Genomic DNA, 14,085 nt, shown 5'->3' with positions numbered 1-14,085 from the left:
TAAGTTGCTTTTTTGATGGAGCTGCTAACTTCAGTGGATGCTATTAAGGAGTTAAAGCATTACTGGAGAAGGATAATCCTGAAATCATTTACACCCAATGCATGGCTTATGCTCTTAATTTCGTTATGACAAATTCGACTGAGTAGATACCTGAAGCTGCAAATTTATTTGAAACCAGTGCCATGTTCTGTCTGAATACTACAAAAGAAAGGATGTTTGTAAGAAAATGATTGATGCAAGCCACGAGGGACATGACAGACTACGAAAAGTTCAACAAGTTGGTACAACACGATGATGGAGCAGAAACAAGGCACTGAATGCAGTAGTGGACACTAATGAGTTTCGCTACGAAACATGAAACCAAGACGAGGATGACTGTCTATCATCAAGATTTCTTTCATTTTTATTGTTCCTCAGTGATGATGTACAGAACAGGGGTTTTAATGCGAAATGAAAATTTTAAGCTAAACTGCTGAATAAATGGGCAGAATTTAACACTGTAATGAGGACTTCTATGTTTCAGGACTTATTTACGGAAACGGAGCCTGTTTCAAAATACCTGCAGTCTCACGGATTGGACTATCTTACTACCTGGAGATTTCTAGACAATTTGCAGCAGCAGCTTCAGAAGAAAATAGAGGCAAAAGATGTCTGTTTAATGCTTTACGAAAACACAAAAATATTTTGTGTGAAAATAAATCAACAGCTTGCGCAATCTGGTGTAGAGATAGCAATGGAAAAAGACTTTTTGCACAGAAGAATCTTAAAGAAAAAGAAAATGCCAGGAGTGCAGATGAACTGGAAAAGAACTTAAATATAAGTGAAAATGATTTATTCAGAATAAAAAAACTTCAACGAAAATTCTGAATACAGCTGTTACATGTGTCAGTGATAGATTTCAGCAGCCGAAAGAATTCCAAATACTGGAACCTAAGGACTTTTGAGAAATCAAGAAGAATGGTGTATCTGCAAGAGCTTTCAGAGTTCTTCCGAAAAAAAAAAACTAAATATAAAACAGGAGAAAATATACAAAGAGCTCCAGCAGTTCTCTGTCGTGTATTTCCCTGTCACAAAACGTTCTCGTTTTTGATGATCCTGAAGAGAATGATGCCCCTGAATCCGTAGAAGATGATGATGATTATGCATCTGAGCATGCTATGGAAGATGGAACATCTTTGGACGGGATTCACGGTAAGAGTGATAATGATGCTGCAAACACCTTGTATAAAAATTGTTTGTCATGTGCAGGGAAAATTTTGCACCAATTTCCGTCAGTCTAGTTGCTTTAATAATTTATACATTGTATACAAACATGCGTTGTCTCTACCATGCACACAAGTGACATGTGGAAGGTGCTTCTCAAAGTTAAAGTTAGAGTAAACAAATCTCAGAGCTAGTTTGTGTGAAGACATTTGGACACATTTTTGCTAATGAATATGGAAAGAGACATGTTAAATTTAGTGTCTGTGAACGAAGTTATTCAGAAACTCCGCGATTCATAAGCTGAACTGCAAAGAATCTTAACTTTTTAAAATTATTAGTTGTTTCGTGGTTCAGCAGTGTTTATCATTTTCAGTAAAACTGTCGTGTTCATTCCACAGTCAAAAGTTATTATTAGTTGTTTAGTGTTACAATTTTTAGTAAGCTGCCCTGTTCATTCCATAGTAAAAGTTATTCGCTATTATTTTTTTAGTGTTTCAGCTACTATACAGAGTGTCTCAAAAGTCACGTGACATACGGTAACTCTCTTATTATCAGAGTTACAACAAAATATAGGCGGGGAAACGGTCTCCAAATATGATGTTTTCAATCTAAAGTGAAAGAATTTTTCAAATCGGACAAGCCGTTTGGGCTGTACACTCTATATGCGCCCAATGTTACATGAAAATGCAACGTTACCATTTACCCGGACCCACAACATAAATGAATGAAGTTACTGTCTATTAAAAACATTATATTTGTAGGCGGTTTCCTCTCTTACATTTTGTTGTAACTCTGATAACAACAGAGTTATCCATGTCAGGGGACTTTTTAGACACCCCGTGTGGCAATGCAATAATAATTATAAAACATTCTCTTGAAAGTTTGTTTCTGGAAATTCTGTGCTTGCTGTGTCATCAAATTTTCACCGACCAATGATAAATTATAGCTTGCAAAAACTATCAAGTAACAACCAATTTACAACTGCACAACGCGATGGCTCATCGCAGATGTTGATTGTACGCAGTGGCGCAACCAGGATTTTATTTCGGGAGGGGCCAAGAATATCCAGTACAGTAGTCTGCAAACGACGTGCTGCACCATTTGATGTGGACAAAATTGAAATTTTGAATTCTCCTCATTACAAGCAATTTAGTTATCCTTATTATTAACATGCTAAAAAACCTTAAAATGAAAATTCCAATTCACAAATTCCCTATTATTAACGGTTACAAGTTTTAAAATTTGCGCTATAATAAATATTTTGAACATCTTTATTTTTGCATAAAATGACGCACTCTTTACTAACGTTTATTACTCTAAGAAATTAATGTAGGGGTTTTCACTGGGTATTTCTCCTTTCGTACAGTGCTTTGACTTAATTCAATATTCATTTATGCTTTGATCTATTTTGAAATTTCACCAAAATTTGTCTGCAACGCTGCTGTATAAGATAGATCAGGTTTGCTTCGGAGAGGGCATGGGCCCCCGAGTTCATAGCTCGTTGCGCCACTGATTGTACGTTATTTTAGAAATTGGTGTTATAGTCTGAGCTCCCTCCACAGTAACCGCGGCCTAGGCCCTAATACACCCAGTCCGCCTATGACGGGAGTGCAAGCAACCTTTCATGGAGAACGACTTAAGCGATAGCGATTGTTCCAAAACAATCAACAAGCAAACAAAACTAATATTATCATTCAAATTTCCTATTTGTTATTAATAACCACAGATATATTTCCTTCATTTGCATAAACACTTCAACTTACTAAGGGGACACAATCCTCTTTTGCACGATTGATCTCCACTCTTGCTTTGATCTCAAGCTTTTTACACGTGGAACCGTATTTACCGGGCCCTTTGGACGCGGGGTCTTTCTGACTTGTGCCTTTTTGACGCAGGGCCCTTTTGACTCGCACCCAGTTGACGCCTGGCCGTTTTGACCCGTGCCCTATTGTAATGGTGCTCCTTTTGATCAGGGCCCATTTGACGAAGTTTCTTGTTGACTCTTTCCCTTTTGTCGCAGAACCCTTTGTATCCGGACCCTTTTGACGCAGCGTCCTTATAACTCGGCTCCTTTTGTTGCAGATCCTTTTTAACCCGGGCCCTTTTAACGCAGAGGATTTTGTCGCGGAGACCTTTTTACCTAGGCCCTTTCGACGCGGGGCTGTTTTGACTCGGGCATTTTGTAGCGGGCCCCCTTTGACTAGGACCCGTTTGACGCAGGGCCCTTTTGACTCGGATCCTTTTGTCGTGGTACTCTTTTGACCCAGGCCCTTTACATGAGGAGCATTTTGATTCGGCCCCTTTTGACTCGGGTCCTTTTGTTGCGTAGATCTTTTGACCCAGGCCCTTTTGATAGGGGGCCATTTGACTCGGGTCCTTTTGTAGCGGGGCTTTTTTCACTCGAGCCCGTTCGACGCAGAGCCCTTGCGACTCGAGCCCCTTTGTACTGGGAACCTTTGACTCGGGCCCTATTGATGAGGGGTGTTTTGATTCGGGTCCGTTTGACGCGGGGCATTCTGACTCGGGTCATTTTGTCGTGGGACCCTTTTGACACGGGCTCTTTAAATGAAGGGCGTTTTGATTCGGGTCTTTTTGACTCAAACCCTTTTATTGCGGAGAGGTTTTGACCCGGGCAATTTTGACTCGGGCCATTTTGACTCGGGCCCTCTTGTACGCGGCACCTTCTGACACGGGTTCATTTGAGGCAGGTCTCTTTTGACTCGGGCTCTTTTGTCGTGGGACCCTTTTGACGCGGAGCTTTTGATTTTTGCCCTTTTGACTCCTACCCTTTTCTTGCGGAGAAGTTTGTCCCAAGCCCTTTTTTCGCGGGTCCCTTTCGACTCGTGCCCTTTGTAGAGGAGCCACTTTTGACTTCTGCTCTTTTCTTGTGGAGATCTTTTGACCCGGGCCCATTTGACGTGGGAAAGTTTTGACTCGGGCTCTTTTGTAGCGGGACTCTTTTTATCCTGGCCATTTTCATGAGGGGCGTTTCGTTTTGGCCCTTTTTGACTCGGGTCCTTTTGTTGCGGAGACCTTTTGAACCGGGCCCGTTTGACGCAGGTCGCTTGGGACTCAAGCCCTTTTGTCGTGGGACCCTTTTGACTCGGGTCCTTTTAATGAAAGACGTTTTGACTCGTGCCCATTTTTGCGGAGACCTTTTGAACAGGGCCCTTTTGACGCCGAGCCGTTTGACTCGGGCCATTTTGCAGCGATGCCCCTTTTTGACCCGGGGCCTTTTGACTCGGGTTATTTTGTCGTGGGTCTCTTTTGACCCGGGCTCTTTTTATGAGGGCCGTTTTGATTCGGCCCCTTTTGACTCGGGCCCTTTTGTTGCGGAGTCCTTTTAGCCTGGGCTGTTTGACTCGGGTTCTTTTGTAGCAGGGCTCTTTTTCAGCCGGGCTCGTTTGAAGCAAGTCCCTTTTTACTCGGGCCCTTTTGTCATGGACCCTTTTGATGAGGGTCGTTTTGATTCGGGCAATTTTGACTCCTGCCCTTTTGTTTCGGAAACCTTTTGACTCGAGCACTTTTGTTGCGGAGTCATTGTGGTCTGGCTTTTTTAAAACATGGTCCATTTTGACTCGGGCCCTTTTAACTTGGGCCCTTTTGTTGCGGAGACGTTTCGACCTGGGTCCTTTTCACATGGGCCATTTTGACTCGGGCCCCTTTGTAGCGGGGCCTCTTTCAACCCGGGTCCGTTTGAAGCAGGGCCGTTTTGACTCGGGTCCTTTTGTTGCGGGCCATATTGACTCTGGCCTTTCGGTCTTTTCCCTTTTGTCAGGCCCTTTTGACATGGAACTGTATATATAACGCAGCAGCTGAAATACCTGGGGCAGGGGGCCTGGGGGAGTATGAGTAAATCGAAGGTAGATCGATCCAGGGCGCAGTAAAATTAATCACATCACTGTTCATATCAATTTATTTTTTCTTTCGACATATCTGGAGATCAGTGTTCTGACTAATAGCCTACAGCGGCGAAAGACGATATACGTTATCAGTGTTATGACTGTTAACGTAATATATATAGGGAATAAAACGAAAAACTCTATATCGGTCTCCCCCCCGTTAGAAAAAATCCTGCGGGCGTTAGTGATTATGATGTTGCTTAGTTACTGTATTATATTATTCTATACACGGAATAAATACTTATGTGTTTTATATAATAATAAGAACCTGATCTACATTTATTACGGCCCTTGCTTTACGACAACGAAACATATTCATGTTCAGCGTAATCAGTTTCCATTCACAAATAATTACAGTGAGGCGAATGAAATAATTCAAGCCCGAACATGTCGTAGTAAATTCCTGAAGAGTGAAAAGCGCTAGTAGCAGTTGTTAGCAGTTTTTAACTTAACATATAAGACAATAATTTGAAAAACTGAGAATACAAATCTTTTCAGAGATGACAGTGCACTGATGCTTTAAATCTATGCCCTTACTCCCTATACCTACGTTATTTCCCTGGTCAAAATAAAAACTCTTCAAAATTAATCAAAATTTCTTATGCAACCATCCCTTCCTTAGAGTACTGCGGTGTCACATACCCGTCACGGCGATGTAAAGGCACTTTTGGCGACGAGGATACAATAAAACTATATTTATCACCGTTTAAAGTTACGCGAGTCATTACAAATATTCTAAAGTTAAATACATGGTTTAAATGTAGATCTTACTAGTTAATGTGTTATAAACGTGCCGTGTGTATTTTCTGTATCTTTATCATCATCTGAATACACAGTGCATTCAAAATATTTAATTTCGTCTTGTAAATAATTCAGATAAAAATAATGAGAGTTCGAAGTTAAATCCTCGTTATTTGGAGTTACACGGTTTAGGCTTAAGCTATTTATACAATATTACTTTTATTATTAAAAAATTAAAAAGACAGAAGCAGGTCTAATGAAATGTAGAAGGTGTTTAACAGCAAGGAGATCACCTGTTGGAGAGGGCTAAAATAATAAGCGATAACAAATGCAAACAATGTATAAGATCCGTAACACCTCAGGCGGAGAAGGCGTTTTTTAATTAAAAAAAAGAACTTCTGACCGGAAATATTGACATGGAAATGAAGAAAAGGCTGATGAATGCATATAGGGATATGCAGTGTGGTGTTGTACGGATATGAGGCACGAACTGTAGGAGAAAAGGAGGAAACGGAGAATGAAAAGCTTCGAAATGTAGGGCTATAGAAAGATATTGAAAATTAGATTATTAAATATCAAATTAAAAAGTTATGAATATGATAGGAGGAAAAGTGTCCTGAAGATAATTTCGGAAAGAAGTGATAAAATTATTGAACACATTAGTAGACATGGAAGAATTGCACTATTGTCTATAAAGCAGATATCAGAAGCAGAGCCGGATTTAGCTTTGATAGGGCCGTAAGAAATTAAAGGTAATGGGATGTGCCTAGATTAACGTAAGCACCTTATATGCAGAAATGAAGAAACTAGTGATATTTTAGGAAGAAGGCTAGTAGAAGGGGCTCCATTAGTTACATCATAGGAGTCTACACAACACGAAGCATTGTTGCTATATGTAGATTTTATTTGATTTATTTTCCTTGTGTTTTTGAAATGTACATTCAATCTTTTCTTTAATTTTTTCGGCTCCTACGAGAGGAGGCCCTAAGCTATAGCTTGTAAATCCGGCACTGATCAGAAGGGAAAGTACCTAGAGGAAGACGGCGGTTGAAATATACAGACCAAATAACAAAAAACGTAATAAAGAAAAACTTATGACACAAACCTTAGGCTCAGAATAGGGAAGAATGGAAACTACGTCAAGCCGTTCGAGAGATTGCTGAATCAAGAAGAAGTTTGAGGGATTTAATTTGTATTATACTGTATATAGGAACTAAATAGTGAAATATATTTCAAAGAAAATCTACAAGGAAATGAAAACTCAGAGTCAGAATAGCAAAGAAAGGAAAGTTATTTGAAACCAATCGATGGATTATTGATCTAAGGAGAAGAAGAGAAGATTTATCTATTAGGGCGGCTGAATATTGACCAGAGGACAGGAGCAGAACCGACGTTCAGCACTGTGAGCAATACACAAAGTCTCGTTCCACATATTGACTCGAGTTAATGCTAGGAAAAGGCCTTTCCAATGTTATAATTGAAGCACGCAATCAATATTCTCAGACTTTCATTGATAGTTCCCAAAAATCATTAAAATAACTTTAATACACTTTTTTTTATCATACCAGTCTTTCGTAAAATCATAATCATTTTCTCAATCTTCTTTAACAATACTACATAATGATACAAGTAACTAATTAGAAATGCTTGCAGTCATCTTTTCCTCACAGTAACGAACAGAATAAGTTTTTGTTTTGTAAATGAGAGTATAATGGAGGATAAATAATTACACTGTCTTCAAAATGCAATACAGGAAATTTTGGTATATATATACGTGAGGAAAACTAATCAGATACACTTATTTAGATATGTTGGATTAACCTTAACACACACTTTTCTTGAAGATATATTTTTCTTACCTAGAGTCACAGCAACTTATGGTAGGCTTTTCATTACCTTCATATCCTTCTCCCCACCCAGCTAAAACACGATTCTACTATCTGAAATATCTAAAAGAAAGATGTTATTGTTGCTAGAGAAGATACTATATTCAAATAGTTTCAAGTACCTTGCTAAAATATTCACAGTGGGACATAGGATTTTCTCTGAATTATTCTTTTGGAACATCCTTTTCGTAAATACTAAAAAACATTTAAAGCATTCAAACAAACTTGTAGGAACATCATACATAAATTTCACAGTATAGGTTAGGTAGGGGGAAATCAGATCACCTTGCAGAAAACCTCAAATTGGAAGTTTAATATGCTTCTATATAAACGAAAAGTACATGTATAATAATAAGTGAACCTTCATCTAAAAGGCTGTAATGAAAAAAATTTAAATTTTATAGTTCTTACCCCAAAAATTTTACTTTGTAACAGATGATAGATCGATCCCATTTATCCCAACGTTGTGGGTTAAATCGGATCATTGTTGGGGGAAGTCGGATCACAATGATTGTGGTAAGTAAATGCCGCAAAAAACTTTTTTGTTGCCTGCTAATTGAAATATGCCTTTAATGGCTTAAAAACACGAACATCAAGCGGCTGCAGAACATGTGTTGTGTGAGGTGGCAACAACAAACACTTCTATATCATATGCGAACAATGTCTATCCATAATTAAAATAACTTTACCAGGACTTGGGTGTTTGTAGAGATGTTCCACCCATTTCATGAAAGCCTCCTCGCTCACCCATCCTAATTCCGTCATACACACGTCGAATCCTGGTGGCATACCATCGCGATATTCAACTTAGAGTCTCTTGCCCTTGAAAATAACAAACGGTGGAATGTAAATTCCTGTTGCTGACACACGAGTTAGTACCACGTTCTCTCCACGTTCTATATTTGTCATCGCTTGCGCTGAGATCGAACCAGGGACTCCTGGAACCAGAGGTGAATGCTCTACCACTGAGCCACAGTGTCCCTTATGAACATAGTAACATCATATAAGAGTTTTTTTTTTTTAAATAAAACGATATTTATAGAGACAGGTAGTTTCAATACTTCAATGCAAATTACAAATTCAGTGATCCGATTTAACCCAAACTGCACTTTTCTTTTTTTTCCTTCTTTACACAGTACGTTTAGTAATTTTTGCACAGCTTGTTGTACAGCCTAATGATGATGCATCAGTCAATGAAATAATACCATTGAAAACCAAATATAATTCTTACACAGTTAGAAAAAGCTTAGTTTGCAGCAATGAAAAGTTACATCTGCTTTTTTTTCCACTCGAAAAACACACGTCCTTAAACAATGCTGTCTGGAACTCCTCTGGCGCCAAATCAACAGCGTCTTCCGTTAGTATCCATTTCTTCTGAGAGGTGACACTATAATGCGCCCCACGTCGACGCAAAGAGTATTCTTTTAACGTCCAATCACAAGGGTTGTTTTTAACTGATCCGATTTCCCCACACCTACCATTCAATTGCAAAATAAGAATAGCAGTGGTAGAAAAGTCTGTCAAAAAGTAACGCAGAATCCACTATAGATCAGTAGTGGTTAAGTACTAGAGAAATGAAATTTTGTAGGTAGAAGCACTGGCACTTTGGTCTTGTCAAAATGCAATACAGCCATCTTGGTTTTTATGACTCAAATGCACCGTATCGTCATTTCATATGCTGTTAGAGGAGAGCGAGATTCTTCACCGACATAAGATTTTCATTATGTTCTTTTTATTAATATGTTAGTGTACAACCTAAAGATACTAAATGAATACATTACTCATTTATAAATAGTATGAATTACTTGAACTCAGGGGGGAGGTGCGATTGCCCCTTTTCCTTCCTCAAATGACGCATCTGACATGCACGTTCGTGAAACTGTGGTTGGTCATTACGCCACTTTACCACACTCTCAATGAGCTCGTTTTCATTGAAAAATTCTCATACAGATAAGCCTCCAGTTGTCCAAACAGCAACGTTTCATCAGACGGGATGACTTCGCGAAAGCATTCTGGACAATCCCGGGAGAAATTTCGCCGAACATGGATGTAGTAGGGTATCATGTTATCATCCATGATGATATATCTTTAGCGACTAGAAATAATTAGGCATGTGTTAGGTGATAAAGGAACAATGCTTCTACCTACCAAATTTCATATTTTGTAAGTAATCTATCCATAAGAATGGTAAGAACAGAAACAAGTAGTAAATTATAAGGCGTAGTGTAAAATTCAAGACGGTATTCAATACTTTTTTTTGTATCATGTCGATATAATTAATAAGGAGAGGGGAAATTTGTAGTTCACTTTCCCTAACACTCCTACCACGAGCCAGATAACGCCACCAAACAATCGACTTCCATTTCTTTTCTTTATTTCTTCTTCTTTTTAACCGAAGTCGAGCTTGATGCTCCCGGATTGCATGTTGAGAACTACATACAAAAGTAATTTTTGTATTTCTCTTATTTTTCTGGTTCTTCACATTGCCTTAGTATTGATGAGATATGTATATTCGACAGGTTGCCATTTTAGGCAAAAATATGAAAATTTGCAAACTTTATCTTGCGGAAGTAACTGAAGGTAAAAACCTTGGAGTCATTTTGCACAATGAAGGCATTACTCCAGCACTTTCACATTTTCTCCGGTAATATCAAAGATTTTCTCTAAATATACCAAAAGAATTACGAGAAAATACTTTGATCCGATATATTTCACAATGTCAAAAATCAGAGCTTGTAGCTAATCCTGTATTATATTGTACTGTACATAAAATTAATAATGCAATAAAATGTAATTATATTTTTTAAATAGGTACATAGGCATGGTGATAGGAATCCTCTAGTAATTTACCCACCTGATACCTCTTATCTGTATCCGGAAGGACCAGCTGAAATAACGATGGTAATTAAATATATTCATAGTTTTTCTTATTTTATAGTATGCCAAAAGGTACTGTTTCTTGCGTTTACGATTTCTGTAGATATCACATTGAGAGAAGTTTCAAATTATCTCACTGCACTAAATTAAAATCCTTTTGCATTGTTTTTTTTAAATCAATACTGTCACTGTACATTTAAAAAGTGTAGGAAGTATCCGAAAATCCTTTATTCCAATATCAAAGAACCAACAATATTTTATGGTTTCAAAAAATGCCAACTTAAAAGTGTCTGTGTTCTTTTGTGATGAAGTATTATTGAATCAACTGTTTCTTCTTTCCTGTACACGATACTTGTCATAAATTAGGTGACTATAAATACACTAAAACAAATAGCATGTTAAGCAATTTCAATACATCGTAAAGATTTTTGTGTTGCTTTTGCAGTTTCATATTTTACCAACTATTGATTCCATTGATGCTATATTTATAACGTTAATAGTTGCATTGCAGGTTATCAATGCATAATACAATAATTTTATACTGACAGGAAGTGCTATAGTTCAGGATTCTACTCTTAGCATACATCCAATTTCAGGTTTGAATTGTTTACATATTGGATCACCGAATGACAGGATATAGGACATAAAATAAAATGATACCTGAATAGATTCAAGTTTTTAAACTCATCATTATTTCAACTTTTTGTTTTACTATTTATAATTTGTGCAATTTTCATATTAAATAACTTTTTTTAGAATATGTAAGTCAAATATACTATATCGGTGATGGTACAGACAATTGTTATGAGCAAATAGGGTAATTTAATCTGCTACTTTTCAACAGGCAGATTCAGACTTAGGTCAGTGCCATTTTGTCTACAACAAATGCTGATTTTAACCTGAACGGCCGAATTTTGGGAGTTTAAACTTTGTTGATCCACGTTAGTCTGTTTACATTCAATAATATCTTTGTATTTTTCCACTAATGCAATTGCAATACATTTATCGTGTTCGGAAACATTTCTTGCTTGTGGTTTCATTATTTTTTCATCACAATTACGATCACTGAAATTAGACTACTCACAAGTCTATGCACACAATCTCGAAAGTCGAAAAGCCCGGCACGCGATATCCTTTCTTCATTTGTTACTTTGTTAAACGAAGATTAGAGACAAACGACAACCAATCAGAGTCGATTTTACAAATTCACCGAAGTTTATTGAAACGAGATGTACTGAAGGAGTTCCGCGATGAATGTGATAGTGTCAACGTCTCGAGTGAGCTGACGAAGGGGAAGTGGAAAAAAATAACTATTCTCATCGTTCACTTTTCATACACACAAATACTCTTGAAATCACCTACATTCATTTACAATTACCTTACACTTTACATTTCATCTATTGTTTCATTTTTTCCAAATCTTTCACCCTGACTAACTGGGTAACTGGCCCCCTTATTCCCGTTGGAACTCCGTCACGATTGTGACTATATATTTCCTTACCTAACTGTGACAAATTAGTGTTCCTATTCCTAAACTGACATAATTAACAATTCTTATTTTTCTATTTATTTCATACTATATATGACAGGTAATGCGACTTGAAAGTCGACCAAAGAATGCAAGTGGGCGGCTTCCGCCATTTGTAAAATTCTTTACAATTTCTTTAAAAAATTCAATTCTTGTACAAGTAATTCAATTTATCCACATTTTTAGCATACTTGACTTTAAAGTTGATGCTCCTTTTAAATAACACCGATAATGGTGATGAAGAGAAGACAAAGGCAAGATGTACTGAACTTTGACTTTCAATAGTGCAACGAAAATCCTGGAACCACGTTTAAACTTGAAAGTTTAATGTTGAACGCGTTTGAATGAACGCTCGTTTAATCTTCGTTGGCGCACACGGCTGTCAGTGGTGTAAGGAACTTGAAATAAATTGCCGACTCAATTCAATTTATAACCTATAATGGTTGAGAAGGTAAGACAGGCTATCAATGCAAAAAAAGACGAGCATGAATCTAGTCCGTGGCATGAAATAGAACCTCTGTAAACAAAGGACTTTAGCTGCGTATAAGGTGGATCATTACGTGTTCTCTGTGCTATGCTAAACGCTGGTTGAATAGTGCGGCGTTGCCAGATAGTGTCGAATGTTTACTGGTGCCAGGTAATAAAGGAAGTAATCATGGAATTCTGCTTAGATACTTATTGGAGAAATTAGTTTTCGACCCTTACTGCAATTTACAGCTAAGTTCCGCTTCTTGAACTGGAACGCTAGAATCCAGGAATTTTCTTATAGTGACTACCACAGTAAACGTACAAATTTAGCAACAACGCATTATGGCGTTCTGCGCAAGTTTCTTATCAAAATCTATTTCCTTAAATGTAAATTAATATATATATATAAAATGAGAAAAATAACACGAAAAATGGTCAAGCAATATATCTATTTCGTAATAAGATCGTTACTTTAAAGTACTTTAAACATACAAATAAACATTTCATAAAACTGAGCACTTGTAGTAAGATCTAAGAGCAAGTGCCATCTTGTGTGGTCATTCTAAAACGAATCAGATATTTTCTTTTAATTGTTACCTTTTACGATATCAGAAGACACAACCAAATGAATCAGTGTCTTGAGTTGTAGTTGAAGTATAACTCTATCTTATACTTGAATATCTCTAATATGTAATGTTTCATTATGCAGTATTTAAGGGAATGAGCTAAAATACGTACTGACTTCCTGGTGGTGATCCACCTTAACATAGCGGTGTGTTTAAGTTTACATACTGTATAAAATAACTGTCAATTATTGTTGGCAAAGAGTGACATAATATATAAGACTACGAGATACAAACAACGTTTTCTCTTTTATTTTCTCGAAAACTATCTACACATGAAAAGTTGCTCTCAAGCAAAATTATTTTGTTCAGTTTATTTTTAAAAAACAGACTTCTATCTGAGCAGTCAATATGTTAAAATAAGCGTAAGTCACAGCTTTACTATCAAAAAGTGACAGGGGAAGGTCTAGTAATAAAGGAAACAACAATTCTCTTCCTGAATCTATTACAATATATTTTGCTTTAATTTCTGGGAAATAAATAAAATATGACTTACAACAATGTAAGTTTAAGCCGTTCGTGTGTGTCATATTCGGGCAAGATTTTATTAACAGAAATTAAAATTCAAGACTAACTACACTACGTACTATCACCTCGCTATGTCATAATGAAGAGCTTATGAGAGTACGTAGGTACAATGATGATAAACTTATTAAAATTCCATCCATATTTGATTTTGAACTGGTAACACATAATGATATCATAACACATAGTAAATAGATTTAAACCTTCAACTAGAAAGATATATAAGATATATAGAAAAAATTTATAAAAACTGTAATTAACTACATTGCTGACCCGCTAACATTTTGTATTAATAAATGTTTGGGTGAAGTGATTTCTTCCGGATATTTTAA

At 37.0% G+C, this 14,085-nt stretch overlaps 1 protein-coding gene across 1 annotated transcript in view; it reads left to right on the top strand.

The window, feature by feature from the left end:
• LOC145671910 (prostatic acid phosphatase-like) overlaps positions 1–14,085 on the top strand; it is a 188,802-nt gene that overhangs the window by 33,621 nt on the left and 141,096 nt on the right. The window contains exon 3 of the mRNA XM_081741120.1: positions 10,544–10,633. Coding sequence (XP_081597246.1) covers positions 10,544–10,633 — 90 coding nt within the window. The remainder of the gene's footprint in view (positions 1–10,543; positions 10,634–14,085) is intronic.

This window comes from Thermobia domestica, chromosome 15 (assembly GCF_964235325.1).
Source record: "Thermobia domestica chromosome 15, izTheDome1.hap1.1, whole genome shotgun sequence".
NCBI classification, from domain to species: Eukaryota; Metazoa; Arthropoda; class Insecta; order Zygentoma; family Lepismatidae; genus Thermobia; species Thermobia domestica.
Note: the sequence above shows the minus strand (reverse complement) of the source record. Positions and strands in the feature narration are given on the sequence as shown.